The 26,684-nt window shown below is 46.0% G+C and overlaps 1 protein-coding gene across 1 annotated transcript; it reads left to right on the top strand.

Annotated features, from left to right (window-relative positions):
* The first annotated feature begins 1,619 nt into the window (after positions 1-1,619).
* LOC144130138 (uncharacterized) lies at positions 1,620-3,758 on the top strand. Its single transcript, XM_077664151.1, has one exon. The coding sequence runs from the start codon at positions 2,065-2,067 to the stop codon at positions 3,613-3,615; it is 1,551 nt and encodes a 516-aa protein (XP_077520277.1). The 5' UTR covers positions 1,620-2,064; the 3' UTR covers positions 3,616-3,758.
* Positions 3,759-26,684: the final 22,926 nt, after the last annotated feature.

The raw sequence follows: 26,684 nt of genomic DNA, 5'->3' as shown, positions 1-26,684 counted from the left end.
CCGAGCCACAGGTGTTCCGCCGCTGGGCAGCGCCGCGCCTTTCCTGAAAATGCAACTTTCAATTTTTCAGTTTTCTCTTTCCTTTTTCCCTCCCTCCTTTATCCATTCCTTTACGGCGCGGTTCAAGTGTCCACCGAGATATGTGAGACGGTTACTGCGTCATTTCCTTTCCTCAAAAACCAAACCAAACAAGTGAGCCGACGGCGTTCATAGAATTCATTGGCGTTGACAACTTTGCAAAGACCGTTCATTTTCACGAAAGGAAAGGCGCACAACCGGCTCCGTGGGTCAGTGGAGACTTCAATTTCACTTTCGCTTTGTTTATCCTGGGTTGGCTGAGCTGGCGGCGTTCATAGAGTTATTCGCGTTGACAACTTTGCAAAGACTTCATTTTCACGAAAGGAAAGGCGCACAACCGGCTACGTGGGTCATTGGAAACCTCAATCTCGCTTTCGCTTTGTATATCCTGAATTAGCTGGGCTAATCCACATTCATTTTTTTAACACTTACCCTTCATATGGAAGCTCTGCACTGAAGGGACAAAGAAATCTTGACTCGGTTTTTGGGAAACGAAATGTCGCAGTATCTGTTTCACATATCGGCGGACACCTGAACCGCGCCGTAAGGGAAGGGATAAAGGAGTGAATGAAAGAAGAAAGCAAGAAAGAGCTGCCATAGGGGAGGACTCCGGAATATTTTGGACCACCCGGGGATCTTCAACGTGCACGAAAATCGGCCAGCACACGCGCACCTTAGCGTCATAGAGCTGAACGTTCCTCAGGGAGACAGTTGCGTGCGAGACGCGTTTAAGAACCTTACTGGCAACGCGACCGGCGCGTTTGGACGTTGAGTTCCGCGTGGGAGGGGTGTATAATAAGGTCGCGTGATCCAAGCAAATCAATGCCATGCTGGCTTAGAGGCGGGCGCTGTCGGAATGTACCATTTCTTTTATTATGATGGGCTTTCCAAAGATAAATAATAATATGCCTCGTTCGCACCCTCTAAGGCACAACTGAGTTAAATTAAATAGGAGGAACATCCAAATAGAATGTTTGAATAGGAGAAATAAGATGCGCCATCTGCTGTCATGTGATGGATGAGGACTTGGTGTGAGAACACGAGAATATTGCGGCCCAGCTGTTGGTAGACAGTTTTAGCGTAGCGTGATACGCCTCCGCGGCGCGTTGAGGTGTCTGCGCATGCGTAGATGGCATCGAAGGGCGCACACCTACCACTGCACGAACACAGCTGCGTTCCCGCGAAAGCGGATCGCAGTAGTGCAACGTGGATCGCGCTGGACTCAAACTATCCAGCGCTGTCTCTGCCCGGGGTAGGGCAAGATGTCCGATAATTTTTCACATGCATACCAGTGCCTGAAGAAGGTTTAGGCACCCCAATGGCAGAGACACATGCGTCGGGACCATGAGTGCCGCGCGTGCGAGGTGCTATATAGGGTCGTGTGATCATACAGCGAAAGTGAACCCTGCACAGCTTCATTTTCTTTAGGACACACTAAGCGAAATAATGAGACGCAACGAAATGACTTCTCTTACTTCAGCGTGAGCGACACTCGTGCCTAAAATTTGTACACTTTCTCGCTTGCAGTTGTATTACACGAGCCTGCTGTATGACTTCTACAATCTGTACAAGGCTTCTGGAGGCAAGGCGAACAAGAATGCTGCGTTTGAAGCTAGTTTCGGCCAACCTACAGCGACTGGCCTCACACCAGGCGACACTGCGGCGCCAACAACCAACACTGCCGCGGAATTGTCAGCCGTCGAAACCTTGACAAAATCACGGACACGGTCGCTGTCTGTCGCCAACGAAGACCGAGCGGGTTTTGCAGCTACCGGACATACCAGAAGGGTCTCAATTCGTTCAGAACGGAAAACGGTCACTGAAGACGGTCGTGCAGCAACAGACTCCACAGGAAGGTCCCGCCCAGCCAGAATAAAGTCCAGGCGGCAATCTGCTGTTGAAGAAGGTTTTAGTACAACCGGTGCACTCGATGCAACCCTGCGGTCCGGTGCTAGAGCTCGGCGTAAGTCCGGTTGCGCGTCTGACATGAATCGCGCTGCCAGCCCCTCGAAGTCACGGACGCCAGTCAACCGCCCACAGAAGCTTCAGCGCCAGTCCTTCGCTGCAGTTGCCTCCATGCTGAGGTCTGGGCTGTCCACCGGCAGTACCGGTCCGCAGTCCACCGCTAGTTCTCGTCGACAGTCCGTCAGCAGTAAACGTCGACAGTCCATGGTCGGCTCCGCTGCGAACGAGACTACCAGCTCTAATGTGTCCCAAAGGTCACCACGCCGCTCGCCACCAGCGCAGCCATCAAGTGGCAGCGCTAATCGGCAGGCCGTAGACAGCGTAGGCACGAGTGACATCTGTGGCAGTACCGCGTCACGGACTTCAGGGCGCCGAAAGCGACGGCAATCCTTGGCCGCTGTTTCAGACAAAGCGACAGTCCTGCCATCTGAAGACAATGCTCGGCGGAAGTCAATTCTCGGGGCAGGCACGGATGGCGTCCTCAGTGCTAGCACATTCCAGAAATCACCAGATAACACGCGACGGCAATCAGTCGGTTCCCACAGCGGTAGGCGGCGCCAATCCATTGGTGCCACAGGCAACAGTGGGCCCACCGACACACTCCGGAAGTCTACTGGTCGCTCGCGGCAGCAGTCTGCGGTTACGATTGGTGCGCTTGCGTCGGCTCCGCCAGCAAACGAAAGAGCTCGGGAAAACACTGGAAGTTCTAGCGCAATTAACACCTCCGGAACTGAAGATTACCGGATATCACCGCGTTCATCGCGTCGGCATTCTGTAGCCACTCTTGGCTCAAGCGGCTATACGCGGCGGCCCTCCATTGGCCACGGGGGTGGCGCGGAGGTTTCCGGCAGTACTTCCCACAAGTCACCACACCGGTCGCGGCGACCATCCGAGTCCACTCTCGGCGCTACAGGAAGAGCCCGGCGGCAGTCCATTGGTGGAAGAAGGGTCAATGAGACCTACGGCAATACCAGTTACCGGAAGTCCATCGCCACCGCCGGTGCTACAGGACCGGCCATACCACCAAGACCAAGCTCTCGGAGGCAGTCCATCGCCAGCGCCGGTGCTGCAGGGCCGCCCACACCACCAAGACCAAGTTCTAGGAGGCAGTCCATCGCCACCGCTGGTGCTGCAGGACCAGCCACGCAACTAAGAACAAGCTCTCGGAGGCAGTCCATCGCCACCGCCGGTGCTGCAGGACCGGCCACACCACCAAGACCAAGCTCTCGGAGGCAGTCCATCGCCACCGCCGGTGCTGCAGGACCGCCCACACCACCGAGACCGAGCTCTCAGAGGCAGTCCATCGCCACCGCTGGTGCTGCAGGACCGGCCACACAACCAACGTTAAGCGCTCGGAGGCACTCCATTGGAGGCGGAGGTGGCAGTAAGGCTTCCGGGAGTGGCATCACCAGAAAGTCATCGAAGTCGTCGCGAAGACAGTCCGAAGCCGCCGTTAGCATAACGGCAACGGCACATCCACCATATGAGGAGGCTGAGCGGTCATCTGATGACAGTCCAAGCGTCAGCGAAACATCCCCGCCGCGAAAGCCGACCGGCCGGAAAGGGGTGTAACACGGAGACACGAAGCACGATGCCCCAACTTTTAGCAGAGAAAGATCACGTAACATCGACGCGTATGACTTCGTATGCGCTCAATCATATCGCTGTATTTGAATGGCCACATGGCGATGATAAGTAGAGCAGTGCAAAAGAACACCCAGCGGGCCCACATGATTTTGTCAGGCGTCTGCATTATGCGCCGGACGACGAACCTCTAATGTGTTAAACCAGAAATAGTCTTCGTGGATTAATTGGAGCGAAACCTTTAAACTCGCAATTTGCCATTTAACAAAACGTCGACGCGTCATTATCACTTGAACGGTAAATGTACGTGGTTTTTAACTTGCATATTTCCAGGCTTTAATAATGTGTACTGAATGTAGGATCCAGAACCAGCCCTCGTATGGTGGTCCCGAAGCTTAAGTTTCTGAGCTTTAGCTTAGATACGAAAAGGAGCTCTGAGAGAATAGCGCCACTAACAGAATAGCCGCAGACTCTTGGCAGTCGCATATTTGCCTTACATGTCATAAACAGCACAAAAGAAAAAAAGTACTAACCACATGTGTGTGTGTGTGTGTGTGTGTGTGTGTGTGTGTGTGTGTGTGTGTGTGTGTGTGTGTGTGTGTGTGTGTGTGTGTGTGTGTGTGTGTGTGTGTGTGTGTGTGTGTGTGTGTGTGTGTGTGTGTGTGTGTGTGTGTGTGTGTGTGTGTGTGTGTGTGTGTGTGTGTGTGTGTGTGTGTGTGTGTGTGTGTGTGTGTGTCGGTTGTTTTCTTATGGGCGTTTGGGCGTTCACGGACCCTGGGTTTCATTGGCAAGTGTCAGAACTTAGCGCCTTTCATCGTAATAAACCAGCTTTCATATAGCGACTAATTTGCTGATCATTGTTTATTAGGAGCATTTTCAGGATTTTCACCACCATCATTTCAGTCTTGTCTGCGGCAGGTGAAAGCTCCTCCCAAACAACTTGGTGCTAACCTTGCGGTGGGCCGGCCACGACCACTGCAATAAACTGATGTGGCGCCATATGGTGTCCGTGAACGTGGTTACAGTGAACTGGTAAGCTCTGAATGCGATTCATAGGATGCGCCGTCAGGGTCGATATACACCCTAGACCGGTCATGTGATGAACGATGAAAGTGTTTCGCTGGGCACCAACTGGTAGGAAAATTCGGCGCATTTTATTAACGCAATTGCGTTAAATGTCTCTTTGAGCGGAGAACCCGGCGTTGTTTGCTTCGTCGGTGGTGTGTGCTGAAGCGCCGGATTCGTCGAGAAGACCGTCGAGAAGAAACAGCCCTCGTATGGTGGTCCCGAAGATTAAGTTTCTGAGCTTTAGCTTTGATTGGAAAAGAGCTCTGAGAGAATAGCGCCACTGACAGAATAGCCGCGGACTCTTGGCAGTCGCATATTTGCCTTACATGTCATAAACAGCACAAAAGATGAAAGCGCAAGCCACCCCCGAATTTCGCGTCTGGTGCTCTACCATGTGAGCTACAGCGGCGGCTATCCAGTATTCTACATTCGGGGGTATTTTTGTTGCCTGTAACCTAATATTTAGAGTGCTCACTGGAGCCAAACCCGTCCATAGCGGCGGACGTACTACATCCTGTATTATAGCGAGCCACGTGATTCAATGGTGAGGGCGGAAGCTGCCAGAACCGAGGCCCTTGTTAAGCTATTCAGAAGATAAGGGTAGGGAAAGTGGGGGCTTTTGTGACAAATATCAAGGAAACCAACAGTTATCGGAACCTAGGAGAGCATGGGGGAATATTACGCTACAACGTATGCAGGTCGTTCGGTCGAAAAGCCGTCGGCTTCCTATTAGTTGTGCACACCGCGCGTCGGAAATATTCCGGTGCTGCGTAAAAATCCACGCACACCCGATAAATAAAAAACGGCGTTTACGCCAAAAATGGAACCAGGCCTTTGGTGCCCGAGACGGGGACGCTTCCACTCCTCCACTACACTTCGACGTTTGCAGCTGAATAGAGGCGCGTCTAGTGAATGCAAGGGTTCTTAGAAACGTATTTTCGGGATTTGCAGGAAGCCTTTGCGCGAGACAAGCCCAAGAGAGGGACACACAAACTGGCACAAAACTCCACTTTGCTCAAGTATCTTCGAGATCTGTACTCAGGCGTTCATGAGTAAATATGAACATGTAAATTATAGATGTCGGAATGAAGCGTGGTAGGAATAGCTGTAAGTGTTTAATGTAAATTAAACACGAAAAGGAACGTAAAAGATTTTTGCTAACCCAGGCATATGCCATCACTATGGCGGCGGCAGCTGAGCTGGGGCAACGGAAATAAAGGATAGCAGGCAGTTTGAAGATGTGAAATGAAAGACGTGAGGGGAGAGTAAGAAAGCATAGAATGAGATGTAATAAATACACTATTTACGTAACAATGCATTTGTTCAAATCGGAATGAAACCAGTACCATGCGTTTGCGGTAAATTTCCTCCATGCTTGGACGGACGGACGGACGGACGGGCCCTTTATATCGGGCGGTGGTTCGAGCCACCTAGCCATGACTTGGGAAATTTTACTCTTGTCTTGATTTTAGCCACCCATCAGATAACTTTCGGTTGGTTACTTCTACCCGCTTAAAATCTACTTTACCTTCACTGGCATTAAGCCCCAACGCCTTGGATAAATCAGCCCCGCTGCTTTCCACTGTAGGGTGAAGCTCTTTACAGAAAAGTATGAAGTGCCTCAGTACCGAGAATTGTTTCCTCGGCCAGGGTGTCCGATATGTAAACACGAGGACATTGAGGCCGACATTCATCACTTACTGTGGGACTGCCCAGCTCTCAAGCCTACAAGGATCCGGCACCTGATGGTAGCAGGTCTTTCACCAAGCAACCCTTCTTCATACATTGCCTGGACGCAGGGACCGTACCATCGTTCTTTACTGGACTTCATCAAATCCGCTAACCTTTTTCCATTCATTTAGATCATTCATCACACCTTCACCCATCATTGATGCCCTGGGGCCATAAATTTCGCTTTCAAAAAAAAAGTATCAAATGTTCAGCCGTTTCCTCCTCCTCTCCGCACGCAACACACAACGTGTCTTTCCGTGATTCCTGATTCTATATGTTTTAGTCCGCAAAACTCCCGTCCTGGCCTCAAACTGCAAAGAGCTTCCCCTACAATTATCATAGATATTTTCTTTGTCAATTTCCTGCTTAAAGATCCTGCATGCTCGCAGTGCCGATTTAGTCAGCATCCCTGTTTTCTACAGAGCTGTCTCTATTTCTTTAACCTTTTTCTTAACAGATAATTGCTGATTTTCCCTCCTACTGCTGTGCAGATATTTGCTTGTGAAATTTCTAGTTCGCTCTTTGCATTTCGTGTCAACATTCCTTACGTACAGGTAACTGAAAACTTTCCTAGGCCACTGTTTTCCCCAATTCTTCTCGATCGCTCCCCAAATACTATTTTATTGCTAGCTTCTCTGCTCTCGAATGACGCCCGTCCCATATCACCCTGAAGCCCCTTATTTGGTGTATTGTCATGTGCTCCCATAGCTAGCCTCCCTACGACACGTTGTTCAATTTCTAACCTTGATTGAACATCTGGTCTCATGCACAGGACCGCATTGCCGAAAGTCAGGCCAGGAAACATAACCCCTTTCGAGATTCCTCTTACCACTTCATACCTATTGTAATTCCACGGTGCCCTATTTTTCATAACAGCTGCATTCCTACTAGCTTTATTCATTACATATTTTTCCTTGTATTGGCGTGCAGTCGTAGCGCCATCGTATGGGACCCACTGAAACTCCCCTTCCCATAGCACGGCGCTGGCCCGGCAGATGACACGCGCGTAGGCGACCTTTCTGCGTCGGAGTAGTGTCGTTAGTTTCTGAACAGGTGTGATGGAACCGCAGCCGCCTACGAGTGCTAGTGTGCAGCAGCATATGTGTTGTTTTGAAAGACCACCCGGGGACTGCGAGCGATTTGTCCTCTGAGCAAGGCGATGGCGTTCCGTGGATTCCCTGGTAGCACTGGAAGACGCATTTGCGTTAGACTTTTCAGGGCGAAGCTTAAGCGTCCTCTATTTTTGTTTTTTGTAGTGCTAATTAATGGGAAATTATTATTGTGATTATCTTGCTACTGAAAATTGATAAGTAGAAAGAAAAACTACATCAAGCCCTTGGGATCCGAACCCACCACCTAGCAGAATTCCTTATCTAATGTAGAATTTGTTGTGATAAGCGACCAGTCAGAAGTTTCCAGTATCGCGGTCTTGTTGGGTGACAGGTATTGAGGAGGAGGAAAACACTTTTATCCGCCGCCTTAATCTGGTGCCGTATTTTATAAGCTGTCCATTTTCTATTGTGCATTCCGTGTTCAATTGAACCTCTGGCATTGGTCACTCAGATATACCAGCCGCTCTATGCATATCGCAGCCAATGGCAACTAGTGGTCAGCTACGGTAGCGTGCCGTTAACAGAGCGCTGCAATGCATCTCGTCATTCTCTGCAGGAAGGATTATAAGGTGTGGATGCAGTTGCACGAGTATGCTATGTAGGGCCGTACGGTAGTCTCACGGAAGGTTTCTACAGTGGAAAACTCTGAGGGCCTCCTGAGAGTCCACTCATACTACATAGACAAAGGAAGAGGGAACGAAAAGAATAGATTGGAGAGCGTGGTTACGGTCGAGGCGCTCTATCTCCATATATGAGGGGTTTCCGATATGAGGCTATGGGCGGGTTCCGAGAACGGGCCACTACAGTGAAGTTGAGAGCACAGGGTGGTGACGGGTTGTAGAATATTGCTGCTGCACATCTGCTGGTGATTGCGTGACAGGCATCAGTGCAGGACATCGTTGTTCTGCCTAGTGTTAAACGATGGTTGTATGCAGAGACCACCCGACGGCTGTTATGGATGGTCGGGGGCATGTTCAGCGAAATCGGGGCGATGCGCAGGTTGGACAAATGTGGCATGAGGGTGCCTGCGCTGGAATGTCGATGGCTTTATGGGAGGTGTGGGACAATATCAAGCTGCCTTGATGTGCAGTGGAAATTTGAGCTATGCGGTGATCTATAAGCACATTAAGGAGTGCTGTTAAAATATGAAAGAAACCGATGTTAAAGAGACGTTGCGTAAAGACTTGTGGAGGAAAGCTTAGGGCAGCTTAGTACAAAGTGCCTAGCAAAGCAGTTTATAGTGTTGGGTTTGTTTGAGGGATACGTAAGGAATATAAAAGATTATTGAGCGCGAGTTACCCATCTAGTCGACAGACTAGATTGAAGGAGTGAGGGGCATGCCTAGGACCTTGCAGGAGGTGACTACGGGAATAGAATGGGGGTCGAGAGTGAGGATAACATCGTGATTATGACAACGTTTATGTAATTTTCTGCCTAGCAGTAGAAGTTCTGACTTCCCTCTAGCCGGGAAAGATGCCTATCGATTGCATTGAGGGCCTCCTGAAGAGAAGCAGTTGCCTCCCCAGGCGAACCTGACGTACTACACAGAATGACATCTGCACATACAAGGTGTTTCACCTAAGACTTTAGCAATTTTTTAAAATACGCTTTTTGAGTTACAAGAGCGCTTTTTTCGGCATATCATTGTCAGCGGTGTAGTGCATTAGAATACGGATAAGGCCTGTGAACAGCAGGCTGGGTAGCTAATACTGAATTGTTAAGTTTTTAACTGTTACTGTTGGGTTCCCTAAATATCGAGAGGTGTGTGGCTCACTGCAAGTAATATCCATATATCCAATTTTTCTGAATTTCGAAAATGCGGTTATCCTCGGTGTTTTGGCCCGGAAAATTTTGGCTACATCATGCCAAAATACATGCGATTTCGAGAAGCTTACAGGCAAAGCAACCTCTCGAGTGGACATAACTCGTCGAAGTAGCCAAAATCTGTTGGGCCCCAGTGTATTGGGGTAACAGCGTTCTCGAAATTTTAAAATCTAATGTGGATATTATGTAGGGTCGGTTACACGCCAGTCAGTAATTAAGAAACCTAACAGTAATTGTTAGAAATTTAACTACAGTAGAATCTCGATAAACAGAACCAACGCTTAAATAGAACGAACGCCTCGCAGTTGGTTGGTTTTGTATTAAGGCAATATATTAAAAAAAGTCGTTTATCGGAACAAAAATTTTTCGTACCTTATAAACGGAACCGAAAATAGGCTCGAAACCGCAACTTGACGTGAACGCGCAGCCCCATCGCGGTATGCATTACTGCCCCCCCCACCCCACCCTTTTTCTGATTTCTGTCTTTGGACGTTTCCGGTTTTATCGCACACTGCAAGCGCATCGCTTGCTTTCAGTCTGTCACGGTGTGCTTGCAGTTGTGTTGACTTAAGCCTTACATCGGCTGTTGAGCGTCGTCTGCGACATTTTGTCGCCAAGTCAGAATCCGATGGCAGCGCAGAAGCGACCTCACAATGCCCTTACGTTAGAAAGGAAGGTGGAGATAATCAACGTTTTGGAGAGTGGTCGCTTCACAAAAACAGCGCTTGCGACGAACTACGCTGTCCCCAAGAGCAATCTCGTGAGGATACTTCAGGACAAGGATAAGCTGCGGCAGGCTTTCGGGACGTCACGCTTTGGCCCTCACAAAAAACGACTGCGGGTGGCCAACCACGAAGATCTGGAGAAGGGCCTGGTGGTTTGGCTGCGGAGAGCCCGCAGTGAAAACATTCCAATCAGGGGGCCACTCATTCACGCGCAACCAGAAGAATTTGTTCTGCAGCTCGGCATCGAAGGTTTCTCATGCAGCGCAGGGTGGTTGACGAGATTTAAAGATCGGAATGGCATAGTGTGGCGTGCCGTTTCAGGGGAGGCTGCCGCTGCACACACGAGAGCATTCGGGGACTGGCGAGCAAGACGGGTCCCCAAAATTCTGCAGAAGTGAGCAGCCTGTCTGATATGGGTGGCGCCATCCAAAGAAAACGGTTGCGAGAGCTAAAACAAGCAAACAAAGTTCTTTTTCACGGTCCAATAAATTGCAGTTGCCACTTATTTCCACGGAATAAGTGGACTATTGACATTTTTTTTTAAATTTCAGTAGTGCTTTGAAAAAAAAAGTTCACTGTTTACTGCTTTTGTGCAATAAAGTTTGGGCCCATAGTGTACCGTTCTCTTTATTATCTAGATTTTGCATTTGAGATCCGCTTCCGCGGAGACTGCCAACTGCGCGCACGCCTGCCTCGTCGTGACCAAACAGTGCGGAAAGGATTGCGAAATCCTGAACCTTCTCTCTCTGAACGAAACTCCTGATAAACGGAGCATATTTTCCCGGCCTCTTGAGGTTCTGTTTAAGGAGAGTCCACTGTATTCAATATTTGTTAACCAGCCTGCTAGTCAGCACGTCTTAGCTGTGCTTTAAAGTACTAGCAGCTGGCAGTTCTATGCCGAAAAAAGCGCTCTTCTAACTCAGAACGCCTATTTTTAAATGTGTAATTTCTTAGGTGCAACAACCCGTATGGTGAAATAAAGGCTGGATATGGAATCTCCTTCCTGTGTTCAGAGGACCTAGCCTAAATTGAAAAGAATAGGATGGAGAACTTCACCTTGGACGTCCGAGGTGTGCGAGGGAACCGTGGGGACGCAGAGGATACGAACAAAAAAATCAGCCTTGCCGCTATGAAGCAAATGTCGCAGATAATTGTACGTGTTAAGACTGCAATCCGTCGAATCAGCTGAGCTAAGGATGCGGTCGTGGAAAAGATTGTCGAAGGCTTTCTTGACATCTACTTTTAATAATGCTTGTTCCGTAGCTGTCGTGTGGTGAAATGAAGAGTGCTGAAGGAGCGAGAAAAGATCTTGAGCGGACAAAGGACCGAAATACAATGTATGTAGAAGAAAGCGCTGACGTTCAGGTGTTCGATAAAATGTTCGAGTGCCATTCGCTCCACGTCTTGCTAACACGGGAGGTCAAAGAAGTCGTACGACGGAACTTCTGTATGCTGGGGGTTTGTTGGGTTCGAAGAGAAATTTGACGATGAAAGATTTTCATGCTTACAGTACAGTGCCTGATTACCATCTGTAATTGATAATGTCTAATAAAAATAGATTATCAGGATGTCGAAGATAACGGAGAAGGGTGTAGGCGATGCGGGCTTGCTCCGGTGAGGACCTTCGCGCAGTGCAAGTGAGGGCATACTCGAGTTCGGCCAGAGTGAAAGGAACGCCCAGAGAAGGGAAAGGGGAGCCGGTGTAGTCAGGTTATTATAAAGGGAGAGGGGGATATAGAGATCGCTGAGTAGGGAATTTAGCCGATCCGGGGAATCGTGTGCTGCCAATTTGTCAGTAGTGGGAGCAGGAGCAGGCCCAGTGGGGAACGCAGGAGACGCCAGGAGGATTTTTAATGACATGAGACCTCCTATACGATTGCCGGTGACCTCTTAGTGCGATGTACTGTCAAGCAGTGCGCTGTAATTTCAAGACGAAGGTGCTCTACCTTTAGCGCCGCTGGTGAATGGCTGGCTGTCGTGCGAGGTGTTCGCCTCGGTTCCTGTGCTTCCATGGGTGAAAGTGTTGGGACTCGAACTCTTCTAGGAATGTTTCATTTGTTTTTCTGGTAGTAAAGCGATATCCTGCCGATTGTAGGCTTTCGAGCCAGAGATTGTGACGGGGGGGGGGGAGGGATGACGGCCAGAGAGGGATGACGGGGGAGGGGCAAGACGGGAGCGAAAAGTGTTCCACCTAACGCGAAGTAGTTTTCTGCGAAGGGGAGGGGTCATGGGCGCATCTTAACTGTTATGCAGTGATCGCTAGTTACGGCAACTTGAATCAATATCATAAACGTGTACAGCCCCTCACGTAACAAGAGAACTAAGGTATCCGCTCTCCTCCGCAAGGCATGTGCGGCCGCGTGGAACAAGATGCTACTAATAGCGGGCGACTTTAACGCACCGCACGACGAGTGGAGCTAGCCCCGCATAGCCTGCGGTCGCAGAGGCCAAGGTGTGGTAGACAGCTCAGACACTCGGTCTCACGCTACTCCTCGACCCCGAACGACCCACCCGTTTCGGCAACAGCGTCACACAAGGCAGATGCCCTGACCTCACTTTTGCCCGCAATATTCCAGACGCGTGCTGGGGAAATCTTGGTATGAACACCAGTAGTGATCCCTATCTTCTCAGCCCTACCTTGACAGCCGCACACAGCAAGGCCCCCCACCACACAGACACCCCAACTGAGACGCTTCACGGTGCGTGTGAGCTCAGTGTCCCCAGAGCCCCGTAGGAGACCTCGAAACATGGACAGATGCATTGCTCCGCGATGCCGCTAATACCACCTCCACGGCTACCCAGGAGGAAGATGGCAGAACCCTCGACGCCAAACTCATGCACACGTCAGAGGCCCAACGCAGCCTTCCCGCTAGATGGCTGCGTCGAAAACACAACCGCCCTCTCAAGCCTCGACTCACTTGCCTCGCTGGCTTTGAACGAGAGATCGAGACCTACAATACCAAACTCAGTCAGGAGAAATGACATCAGATTTGCGACCATCTCAACGGTAAGTCGGCATCCAAGAATACGTGGTTCCTGCTCAAGCACTTGCTTGATCCTACTCACACCAAGTATGCATTCCACAAGAATCTCAACCACGTCATGCACGCGTTTCAAGGGACCAACGAGGACTTAGGTGAGAAAACAGCGCACAGAAAAACAAGGACGGGAAGAAGGCGACACGGACTCGCGCTGTCCATGACGCCTCATTCCCGTCCTAGTTTTTCTGTGCGCTATTTTTCCACCTAAGTTGTGCACCAACTAGTCCATCAACAAGCTTTATTACACCATCATCATCAGCCTGACTACACCCACGGAGCAGCAAAGGCCTCTCCCATGTCTCTCCAATTAACCCCGTCCTTTGCCAGCTGCGCCCCCCCCCCCCCCCCCCCTGTGCCTGCAAGTTTCCTAATCTTATCCGCCAACCTAACCTTCTGCCGCCCCTGATACGCTTGCCTTCTCTTGGAATTCCCTCCGTTACCCTTAAGCACCAGTGATTATCTTGCCTTCGCATTACATGTCCTGCCCAAGCCCATTTCTTCCTCATGATTTCGACTAGCATGTCATTAACCCTCGTTTGTTCCCTCACCTACACTGCCCGCTTCCGGTCTCTTAACGTTAAACCTACCATTTTTCTTTACATGGCTGCTGCGTTGTCCTTAACTCAAGCTGAACCCTTTTCGTTAGCCTCCACGTTTCTGCCCGTAGGTGAGTACCAGGAAGATACAGATGTTGTACACTTTTTTCTTGACGAATATTGGTAACCTGCTATTCATTATCTGAGAGAACCTGCCATATGCGCTCCACCCCATTCTTATCTTTCTAGTTATTTCCCTCTCATGATCCCGATCAGCTGTCACTACCTGCCCTAAGCAGACGTATTCTTTTACCACATCCAGCACCTCTCTGCCAATTGTGAACTGCTTTTCCTAGCTAGACTGTTGAACAATACTTTGGTTTCGTGCTTGTTACTTTTTAGGCCCAGCGTTCTGCTCTGCCTGTCTAAATCATCGATCATGCTTTGCGATTCATCTCCTGAGTGATTCAGCAAGAGAATTTCATCAGCGAATCACAGATTATTAAGGTATTCTCCATTAAGTCTTATCTCTAGCTGCTCCCAGCACAGGCCTCGAAATACCTGCTGTAAACATGCGGTGAACAGCATTGGCGAGATCGTGTCTCCTTGCTTGACGCCCTTCCTTATTGGACTTTTATTGCTGACTTTATGGTACCTGTGAATTCGCTATATATATCCTCCAGTATTTTGACATAAGGCTCCTGTCCACCCTGATTCCACAATGCCTGTATGACTGCTGAGGTTTCCACTTGGTGGAATGCTTTCTCGTAATCAATGAAGGCTATATACAGGGGTTGGCTTTATTCTGCGCATTTCTCTATCATCTGATTGATAGTGTGAATATAATCTATTGTCGAATATCTTTTTTATACGTCTTTATTTCTGCATAAAATAGGCCTAACCTTGCAGCAGAAATGAGGGGCTTCATGGGGGTGGAGGTGGGGGAGGGGGAGGAGGGCCGGTCTCCACTTCTTCTTCGAAGTGGGGTGGTCCTGTGGTCGGCTCTGCGAAGCACAACCTCGTCGAATATCTTTTATGAAAGCCTGCTTGATTATTGGCTGATTAAAGTCTAAGGTTGCCCTGAATCTACTAGCTATTACCTTAGTGGATACTTTGTAGGCAACGGGCAGTAACCTGATCGGTCTGTAACTTTTGAAGCCCTTGGCGTCTGCTTTCTTATGAATTAAGATAATGTCTGCTTTCTTCCAAGCTTCTGGTTCGGTCGAGGTCATAAGGCATTGAGTATAGAGGGTGGCTAGTTTTTCTAGCATAATTTCCCCTCGGTCCTTCAGTACATCTGCTGTTACCTGATCCTCACCAGCTGCTTTTACCTTTTGCATTGCTCCTAATGCTTTCTTTACTTACTCTTTTGTTACTGGCAGGATGACGCTTTGCAGTGCGTTACTGTCTCTCTCATTAACGCTCTGATTACATCGGCTACTGTACATATTTGTCTAGAACTATTCGGCTACTTTAACTAGCTTATCCATATTGCTAATGACATTGCCCTCCTTGCCTCTTAACGCATACATCTGATTTTTACCTATGTGCTGTTTCCTCTTCAGCGCTTTTAGGCTACGCCCCTGCTTTAGAGCATGCTTGATTCTCTCCGTATTAAACTTCCTTATGTCGGCTACCTTCGGCTTATCTATCAACTTCGATAGCCCTGCTAGTTCTATTCTGTCTGTAGGGTTAAACGCTCTCATGCTTTGCCGTTTATTAATCCGATCTTTCGTCTCCTGAGATAGCTTACCGGTATCCTGTCGAACTGTCCTACTGCCTACTTCTGCGCATTCCGAAATGATAGCTGTCAGATTATCGTTCATTGCATGAACATTAAGATAGCCTTCCTCAGTTAAGGTCGAATGCCTGTTCTGTAGCGATATCCTGAATTCCTGTATTTTCCGTCTTACCGCTAGCTCGTTAACGGTCTTCCACTTCGCTAGCTTCTTCCGTTCCCTCTTCAAGTCTAAGATAATTCTAGACCTTACCATTCTGTGGTTGCTACAGCGCACCTTTCCGAGGACGGCCACATCCTGAATGATGCCAGGTTGAGCGCACAGTATGAAGTCAATTTCATTCTTAGTCTCACCAGTGGGGCTCTTACAGGCCCAATTCCTGTTCTCTCGTTTGCGGAAGAAGGTATTCATGATCCGCGAATTAATTATATCTTCGAACTCTACTAATAGCTTGCCCCAGCTATTCCTAGAACTTATCCTAAATATGAAATAGCCATGAGATAGCGTTACTACACCGAAGAGGAGCTGGCTCCTTGTTACTTTGAAAGACAAATACATCAACACCTCCACAGACATACCCATCCCCTCGGAATACACGGGATCTAAGAACCCAAACATGGACAGAGACATCATGGCATCGGAAGTTCGCGCTGCCCTGAACCACATCAAGACTGCCGCGGCCGCCGGCGAAGACCGCATCACCAACAAGATGCTACGTAGGCAACCTCGACGACCAGTCAGTCGGTCGCACACGGGAAAAAGGTATGTGTTTGTGTGTTATATTGAGTTTAAAGGCGCATAAGCATCTAAGGCTATCGTGCTCCAAGCTCAAGGTATAAGAAATTGTTTTCTGCAGATTTTTACAAAGACAAAAAATTATGGCGGTGTAGGAAGCTTGAAAAGGTATTTCCATCTACCTAGTATTCAGAGCAAAAACAATATTTATAAATGGCTAACAGTAAAAGTTGCCAAGGAGGTCGGGTAACCTCATCACCCGTCCTTGGCTGGGCAAGGACTGGAGGCCCCCAATTAATCAAAATAAAGCAACCTCAGCACTTTTCTTCAAAATGAAGAATTGGTTGAGGTGCACTAAAATACAATCAGGCCAGTGGGTTAAAAATTTTAGAGCCTTTTGAGAAGCCCGGCTCTTTAAGAAAGCTAAAAACACATGATATATTAATAATTGCATGATCTCCTAAAAGCGGTGCAGGATGAAAAGGAATGCATTCGGTGTAGAATTTAGTAACGTACTTTTTCCTCAGTTTTTCTAGTTTCGCACAAGAAAATAAAATGTGGCTAATCGTAACCTCGTCTCCGCATTCTTCGCATACATGTTTATCTTGTTTTGTCAGTAGGAAATTGTGTGTGAGGTCCGTGTGTCCTATACGAAGACTGCAGATGATCACTTCCTTAAAACGTTCCTGGTGGGTGCAGGACTTCCATTCAATTATAACTGGTTTGACATTGTGTAGTTTGTTTTTACTTCGTTGTTCCACGCGGACTGCCATTTCTGTCTTATGTTAGGATGTATGAAGTTAATGCAATATTTTAAAGGAATATTTTCTTTCCTTATTTGCTTGTCATGCACTTGAGCAGCGCATAAGTCCGCTCTCTCGTTGCCTTTATTTCACATATGACTCGTTACCCAGCAGAGTTATAGGTTTTGTCCTTTAGCTGTGGCTATTACTATGTTGTGTATGCTATTACCAAGTATAGGAGTGACTCATTTATAGACTGGATAGCTGTAAGTAAACTTAGCGAGTAGGTGTAAATAATACTGTTTTTGAGGTTCGCCTTTAGTATTTATTTAATGGCTACACAGACGGCTTAACATTCGGCTGTGAAGACTGATGCACACTGTGGAAGCCTTACTATCTGATTGGAATTCCCTTGTACTACTGCACTTCGAACGTAAGCATCTGTTTTTGAGCCATCTGTGTAAAAAGCTCTGAAGGTATTGTATTTTTCCTCGAGTGCAAGAAATTCTTGCAAAATGTGTTTCTGTGGAGTTTGTTTTTTACAGAACTGTGTAAGACTAAAATCGCAGATTGTAGGAAAATGATACCATGGAGGCAGCGGATCGCGTCTTCGAGCAATGTCAGGTAATATCTCCAGTAGGCCGAGGTTGTGGAAAATCTCTTCAAAATGCAAGAGCAGTGTCCTAATAGTATGTGGTTTGTTGTTAAAGGGTGTTCTATATGGGCACTTTGTTGCTATTTGGTGACAGATATGTTTAGGCAGTGAACAGATTTTTATAATGTATGAACACGTTAGCAACGTTCTTCTGTCTGTAAGTGATGCTTCGTTGTTTATACATACAGACTGTTTATGGGTGACGTCCTATATGCATGAGTGGAAAGACGCAAAACTAAATTATGTACTGGATCAAGTTTAAGATACGATGGTCTTGTTTACCTATAAACTATGCATCCGTAATCCAAGGTAGAACGAACAACAGATCGATAAATTTTTAAAATACTCATGCTATCAGAACCCCAGTGTTTCAGAAAAACTACTTTAAGTATGTTCAAGGACTGGGAGGCTTTCTTTTTTAGAGCATTATTATGTGGTAGGAATGCGAAATATTTGTCAAAAAAAAATGCCCAGAAATTTTACTTCATTTTTATATGCAGTTCGATTTTGTTTATATGTAAGCTGTGGTTGGATTGTAGACCTCGTTTTAGTGAGAACAGCACGCCCACTGTTTTCTGTGTGGAGAACTGGAATCCGTTTTTGTCTGCCCATGTCTCTAGTTTGTTTATTGTTAACTGTGTTAGTCTCTCGCATGTTGCTACATTGGATGATGTACAAGCTATTTGAAGGTCGTCGACATAGACTGAGTACATCATGGACTTTGGGGTTATTTTGCTTATGGAATTCATTTTTACAATAGAGATTGTTGTGCTTAAAATACACCCCTGAGGAACCCTGTTCTCTTGAACGAACTTCCTGGAAAGGGTTGATCCCAGGCGTACTTGAAATGAGCGGTCGGAAAGGAAGTCATTCAGGCAGTTCAACATCCTGCCGCAGATACCTAAGTCCCCTATGTCGCGCAGTATCCCAAACCACCAGGTTGTATCATGCGCTTTCTCCATATCAAAGAAAATGACAAAAAATTGCTGTTTTTGTATAAAAGCTTCCGTTATTGTGTTTTCGAAGCAAACTAAATGCTCTGTCGTTGAACACCACTTTTTATAACGGCACTGATGGACATCAAGAAGTTCGCGGGATTCAAGGACACATGTTAATCTTATATTGAGAACACTTTCAAAAGATTTTGAGAGACAGCTTGTGAGGGCTATAGGCCTGTGGCTACTTGGAGAAGTTGGTGGTTTCCCAGATTTCAGGAGAGGCACTTTTGTGGCTTTCATCCACTCCTTAGGTATTTTTCCTTCTGTGAATATTTTGTTAAAAAAATTTAAGAGTGCCTCTATGGCAGGCTGGGAAAGGTGGGCAAGCATTTCGTAGTGTATCTGGTTGTGTCCTGGAGCAGCTTTTTGCCGGCCTACAGTACTTTATTTATTTCTTGGAGGGTAAATAGACAATTGTATTTTTCAATTACACCTCCACTTGTTGGGAGCTTGTGTTTTTCGGCCGTGCTTTTGTATTTCAAGAATGGCTGGCTATAGCATGATTACCTTGAAACTGCAGCAAAGTGCTCCCCCAATATGTCTGCCTGTTTTCCTATATTTGTTTGTGTACCGGGTGTTGTCAAAAAGGAACTGCAAAGAGTGAGTATCTACCATTTAATTTTCGAACTTGCTCCCACTTTTTATTCGATGCGGTTGAACTATTTATAGAAGACACATAAGCTCCCCAGGATGTTTTTTCGGCATTGCGCCGAATATAGCGTGCTTGTGCTCTGGCCTTTTCTCGTGTTCTCGAGGTTCTCGTGTGTTGGGTGTTTTTGAAAGACTCCCCATACTTTATTTTGCCGTTTTTTTTTGCTTCTTTGCAATCACGTCTGTACCACACTTCGTGGTTCTGACGGACTACTCCTGATGATTTTGGGATTGATAGTGTGCGGCAGTAAGGATGCACCATGTGAATGCTTCATTTATTTCGTCTATGCCGAGTTTTCCTTAAGCAATATTCTCTAAACTAGCTTTTTCTCTAAGCAATTCCCATTTAGCTAAATGTAACTTCCAGTGGTGTGGTTTTGTCGGGATGACTGTTGTTGAGGATGAGTGGCTTAATATGACAAGAAGATGATCGCTCCCATACAGGTTGTCAAGAACATCCCATTTAAAATCGGTAAAAACACTTGGTGAACAAAAGGTACATCTAGGCAGCTCATTTTTCCACTGCTTGGAAATAGCAAGTGTGTTTGCCTGTGTTCAGAACGCAGACATTGTTGCAGAGGATAAAATCTTCTAGAATCCGGCCTCTGACATTCGTTTGTTCGCTTCCCGAAAAATAGGAGTGAGCATTAAAATCCCCAACTAAAAGCTATGGTTCTGGAAGTTGTATTAAAAAACTTTCTAAATCGTGAAGTGTGACTGTCAGGTGAGATTCAGTGTATATGGAATATACTGTTATTGCCTTAAAATTGAGGGCAGTGATAGCAACTGCCTCGAATGAGGTTTTTAGGTCAATTTTTCGAGTAGCAACACCACCCTGGACAACCATAGCAGCGCCTCCAGAGAGCCTGCTTGAGGTCTCTCGGTCACATCGAAAGACTTGATATTTTTTTAAACATTTTTGTTTCTGTGGTCCTAGGTTAGTCTCCTGGAGACACAGTGCTACCGGGGAGAATGAATTTAAAGCATCTCTTACGTCAGTGTAGTTATTGAAATGTCTATGACAGTTCCAGTGAGCTAGAAATGCCATGATTGTAGACTAGTTCGGGATAAGTTTTAGAAACTAGGTTTGTGGGTCTTTTGGACCTGTTATAGGTACTTTATTCCTTTTTATGCACTCAAGAGAACTTTGCCGCTGCTGCAGCGGGTGCGAGGGAGGAGTTGTGTCCATCACCTCACGAGAGGTGCTGGAGGACCGCGGCTTCGCCATGGGTGTTTGCGTTTAAGACCTCCCCCGACAGGGGGAAGTCGCGTGGGCTTCCAACCCACAGGACGGCGCTCCCTGCTTTCGGGGTCGCAGAGCAGCCTTCGCTGCCCCTGCCTGGGGCGTGGATGATCCTGCCATCGGATCGGTAGAAGCCACCTCGGCAGGTGCCAGAGTGCTGTGTGGTGCTACGCCCCTGCGCACATCAGCGAAGCTGGATTTCGCTCTGAAGGAGAATTGGTTGGTGACGGGAAATAGCCTTCTCGCTTCTATAAATGAAATGTTTTCTTTGGCCTTTAGGGTGAATATCTCCGTTTTCTTTTTCCAGGACGGACAAGCCCTGGAGTATGCAGCATGGTCTCCTTCACAGTTTGTGCAGTGTAGGGCTGCGTCACATTCCTCAGAAACGTGAGCCTTCGAAGCGCATTTTGCGCAAGTTTTGCGGCCGCGGCAGCTCTCTGAGCCGTGGCCAAACTTTTGACAATCGAAGCATCTTCGTGGGTTCGTAATATAGTGCCTGACATTCAGTTTTAGGTATCCTACTTCGATGGTTTCAGGTAGTGTACTTGTGTTGTATGTTAAAACCAAGTGTTTTGTATCTATTTCTTTGTCTCTCTGGGTTTTGATTCTGTATAGATCTGTGACATTTTGGTCGGACAAGCTTTCCAGCCTTCCTTTTTCAGTTAAGTGTATGAAGTCATTTTCAGAGATGACGCCACGGACAGTGTTAAGTGATCGATGTGCTGTTATGGAGACTGGGATGTCCCTTATAAAAACAATGTAAGTTTCGAGCACTGGATGCACTCGCGCAGTTCAAGGAGAAGATCACCGCTGGCAATTTTTGAGACCTTGTAGCCAGGGCCCAAGGTATCGGTTAAACATTTAAACAGAAGGAATGGAGAAATTATTCTAGCTTGTTTTTCATCGCTTTGACGGTGGATTACATGGAACTTGGTGAATGTCGGTTTCTTTTGTAGAGGACATTTATGGCCTTGAACAACAGTAAAGCGCTTGATATTAATAAACTCCAAATGAAATCTATTAAGTATATTTTAGAGTGCATAACTGCTCCACTTATATATATTTTCAACCTATCTATAGAATCTGGAGAATTTCCCACTGCAATTAAAAAGTCTGGGGTGTCAGTTTTATATAAAAAAGGCGATAAGAACTTGCCAAAAAATTTCTGTCCAATATCAATAATACACACGTTTGCTAAAGGTTTCGAAAAGATATTGCACTATCATTTTTACCGACTCTTTGAGAAGGATCATCTCATATCTGATGCACAGTTCGGCTTCAGAAAAGGACGTTCAACTGCGCTAGCTTTATTGGGGTTCAAGAAACACGTGCTGCAAAATATAGAAAAGAAACTAATAATGCTTGACTCTTTATAGACTTTAGTAAGGCTTTAGATTCCTTTGATCATTTATTTATTTATTTATTTTACCCTCAAGGCCTGGGGCATTACAGAGGGCAGTGGTTGAATGAGATACAATACAGAAAAGATAACACGAAGCAGACAAATTAATGATCGACATATACAATGGTGGCTAATGCGGTTCTAAAATGCGTAATGTCTACAATGCTGGCGATTGGTCCGGGAAGGCGGTTTCAGTCCTTGGATGTTCGAGGAATGAAGGAGTTGCTGCATGTTTTCGTCCCGAGTGGGGCAATTCAAACCTTGTGTGAGTGGTCCTGACGAGATGAGATGTACGAAGGAGAAGGGATGAGTGTGCTACGAATCTTGGGACAAATATGAAACATTTTATGGAATAAGCAAATTCGAGAAAATTTCCGACAAGAAGCTAATGAAGGAAGGTTTAACACGACACGCGTTTCATTGATGATATGCTAGCAGTACGATGGTAGTTATGCAGAATGAAACGAACGAAGTTATTCTGGTCAAGCTCCAGGGCATAGGTTAGGTTAGCACAGCTAGGGTCCCAAATGAATGCAGTGTGTTCTAGTTTGCTACGGATTAGTGTTTTGTACAGGAGAACTTAAAGTGAGTTGGGGGCAGAAGAAAAATTACGGCGAAGATAACCAAGCATGCGATTAGCGTTATTAATTATGGTGTTAGTGTGAAGGGACCAAGTAAGATCAAAAGAGATCTCAATGCCGAGATAACGATAAGAAGTGACGGTTTCTAGCGCACTGTTGCTAGGACTGCAAGAATTTCGAGAGACACGTAAGGCTTTACATTTAGATGTATTAAGGTCCATTTTCCACAAGTCACATCAGTTAGTAATAGCATTCATATCATGTTGCAAGGCATTAGTATCGTCCGAACTGTTAATTTCCCGAAAGACAACACAATCATCAGCAAATAAATGAATGTTAGAGGATACACAGTCAGGTAGGTCATTAATGTATGTTAGGAAGAACAGAGGACCTAACACAGAGCCCTGAGGCATGCCAGAACCAAGGAAACATAATGATGAGTTGCGATTGTTAGAAGATACAAACTGGGAATGGTTTAAAACAAATTGTTCAAGCCAAAGTAGTATGTTAGGTTCAAGGTTTAGTTTGGCTAGTTTGAAGAGGAGGAGTCGATGACAAACTTTTTCAAAAGCTTTCTTGAAATAAAGAAATATGCAGTCAACTATTGAGCCTTTATCAATGATAATATGAAGATTGTGAGTGAATGATGGTAATTTTGTTTCACATGAAAGAGATTTTCGAAAACCGTGCTGGGCGCTGTTGAAGAACGAGTTAATTTCCAGAAAGTTAGCGATGTGAGACTACAGGATGTGCTCTAGTAATTTGCAGGGAATACTGGTTAAAAAAATTGGGCGGTAGTTGAGAGAACTTTTGCTACCGGATTTGTGGACCGGGACCACCTTCCCGACTTTCCAGTCAGCAGGAAGAGTGCAGGAGTCGATGGACTGCTGAAAGATCTTGCAAAGCATAAGTGATGAGTACTTTCGCGTGCTTTTCAAAAATTTGCTGTTAATTAGGTCAGTGCCGGGGCTAGATGATGTTTTAAGGTTGTCAATTAATTTCATGATGCCGCTAGGATCAATGCAGACGGGGTCCATTATTGGGTGCGCATATGACTGAGAGGGTGGTAATGCTGTTATAGGACAAATAACAAAGTTATTACTGAAAGTTTTGTTTAGTACACCGGCTAGTCTGCATCCGGTATAGGGAGTCCGTCAGGATCTGTTAAGTGAATTGAGTCGACTTTTCTTGGGTTAACTGTGCGCCAGAATTTTCGGGGATCATTCGTAAGCAGGGAGGGTAAGGTGTTATTGAGGAAATTACGTTTGGCGTTCTTGAGTGCGGTTAAATATGCGTTATTAGCTGCCGTATAGGCGCTCCATCGTGCGTCTGAAGGGGAACGTGACGCACTACGAAACAGGCGTTTTTTCTTGTTCGATAATCTTTTGACGTGAAGGTAGAAGTGATAGAAGATAGAAGAGAACGAATTAAGAGTAGGCGAACTAGAAGACCAGGAAATGTTCGGGAAGTTGAAGTGCCCGAGTAAAAAAACATCAGCATTAGGATGTCGGAAGTAGGCGCTATTAATAGCATCGTGCAACTGTTCGCAGAAGTTTGATGTGAAGTTCGGGGGGCGATAACATAGACCAAGGATTATTTTACGGTGGTGGATTTCAACGCATGCCCAGATGCTTTCAAGGTTGGTATCAATATGTGTCGGATATGACCTAATACTTTTAAAAATAGCCAGCAGAACACCACCACCTTGCGTGCGGTCGCAACGGAAAACGGAAAACTGCGATAAATCATTCATTACTTCGCTGTCGTGAATGTTATAATGAAGCCATGTCTCGGTGAGTGCGATGAAGTCGGCGTTACATGTGTCAATAAGGGAATGCAAAGAGTCTCGCTTGTTAATAATGCTTCTTACATTAGCTTGTAAGACAGATATGCTGCGGAACGGAGACAATTTCCTACTTCCCCTCTCGTATTCCTAGGGCGTGTAATTGACGGTGAGTGAAGAACCTTGAGTAACATCCCGCGAGGAGCCGGCTTGTGGATCGGGACTGGGCTGTAAATCAGCTCGTGACTGAATTAATAACTCAACGTTTTAAGTTATTTGGTTGTAGATGTAGAATTGATTGTTTACGAACAGCTTGTTGTAGCGAAGCTGAAACTTCGGGGAGTGAGGCAGCCTTTTGCCAAATTCGACAAGTCGGCTCTTCGCTAGGCCAGTAGCGTTCGAGAAATCCTCAGAAACGGAAAGACTGTTTTTCCTTTGCATATCACGGGAATTCAGAATTTTTCCTTTGATAATAAAGGAAGAGAACTAAACGATAATAGGCCGACACTTCGAGGCTGAAAAAGAGCCCTAACGATGAGCACGCTCTATGCATGGGGACAGTGAAACAGGGTCAGCGACAGGAGATAAGGAAAAAATAGCCGTTTTCCCTGTTTCATTCCATGTTTCGCGTGCGCCAGGGATTCCACGCAAGATTAGATTGTTCCGTCTCGATCTATCTAAGATCGTCTAAGCGAGACTGTAGAACAGCCTGTTGGGAGATGAGATCTGCGGAACTTTGGATGGTTGAAAGGCTTTGGTCAAAGACATCTATGATGCTTATTTTATTCTCGAGGGCTTGTAGCCGGCCAAATATATCTAAGACCTTATTTTCAATGTTTTCCTGGCTTGTCTTGATTTCTTTAATGTCTGCCCAAAGTTCCTCTTGTTTTTTCCAAACTCTAGCGTACGCTCATCGATGTCTTTGAGCATCTGATACATAGCGTCAGATCGATCCGTATCGTCAGTCGTTGAGCGAAGCTTTGGGCCAGGATTGGTCTCAATATCTCCAGAACGAAGCAACAATCGCGCTACATCGAAGCAATCACTCATTAAATCACAGAGCGTATGTGAGCATGGGAGCACGACCAGAAAACAATTGTCGGATTTTTTAGCGTATAAAGAAGAGCGTCTACACACCTGCGGGGAGAACAGAAGAATTGTGTTGACCCTGCTCTCGCAGTGGCAGCTCCCATGCTTACTGACTGTATTCTAACTCATAAGCTCTCAGTCTATGGAATTCGTGGCAACCATTTATCTTTGATAAATTCTTACTTAGCTTACAGCCTACAGTGTGTGTGTGTGTGTCTTACAAACGACCAATCATTTCTACTACCTATAATCAGAGGCGTACCTAAGGGAAGTGTTCTAGGCCCTCTTCTATTTAATATCTATATAAACAGCATTGTGAACATTGACAAAAGTTTAAATTTGTTATTTACGCTGACGACTGCACGATATTGTTCTCTGGTCCTAATGTAAATGAACTAGCAAGAAAGTGTAATCAACTTCTTAATCGGCTCCATGAATGGTCTGATGTTATTCTACTAAAAATCAATCCTGCAAAAACGAAAGTAATGTTATTTTGTGCAAGAAACAAAAATTTTCGCATAGAAAAAAGCATCACTTGTGGTGGTGAAGAAATTGAAATTGTTCACGAACACATTATACTAGGAGTAACATTTTCTTCACACCTTACATGGAATTCGCATGTCGAGAAGTTAACCAAAAATCTCTCGTTGGTGACGGGTACAATTTCTCGTTGCCGCGCATTCCTTCCAGCTAAAATAAAGCTTCAAATATATAATGCACTATTTGCGTCGCAAATAAATTATTGCTCATTAGTCTGGTTGACAACTACTAAAACCAACATAGAAAAAATTTGCCTTCTTCAAAAGAAAGCCATACGTCTCATTGCCAATCTTGATTACCTAAGCCACACACAAGCTTTTGAAACGTTCAGCATGTTAAGAATTCAAAGTATGTATGAATTCCGTTTATTTCTTTGATTTCATCTGTCGTTATCCTTTAGGTAAATAATAGAAGGCACTGAGCTATTGAAACAGAATGTCCACACAGTTAATACTCGCAACACAGACACTTGGTTAATTTCACCTTTTCGCACTGACTATAAGTTCCAAGCATTACAGCACAATCTTCCAATAATTTTAAATACATATAAAGATATAAATAACCCTACTAAGAAAGCATTGCATGAATTATTTCTTCAGAAATAATTCCTGACTTCGCGCCCAAGTACAGCTGTTCCCTTGTATGTTTTTGCAAATTTATTTTTTGCACTTCCGCATTTTCATTAATGATGATTTTGTGCTTTCTGACTGTCCTGTTTTTGTGAAAACTGGAACCTGACCTGTTCGCTTTTTTATTTTGTGTATGTAAAGATTTTCAAAAGTATCTGCTCCTTTTTTTTCTTTGCATGTAACGATTTTGAACTGAGTCTGCACCTGTTCCTTGTAACGGCTGCCTGGGCCT

The sequence above is a fragment of the Amblyomma americanum genome, chromosome 4 (assembly GCF_052857255.1).
Source record: "Amblyomma americanum isolate KBUSLIRL-KWMA chromosome 4, ASM5285725v1, whole genome shotgun sequence".
Taxonomy (NCBI): Eukaryota; Metazoa; Arthropoda; class Arachnida; order Ixodida; family Ixodidae; genus Amblyomma; species Amblyomma americanum.
This window is presented reverse-complemented; position numbering and strand designations above follow the sequence as displayed.

Coding starts and splice junctions, on each gene's coding strand:
- LOC144130138 (XM_077664151.1), top strand. CDS start 2,065: ATGAATCGCGCTGCCAGCCCCTCGAAGTCACGGACGCCAGTCAACCGC.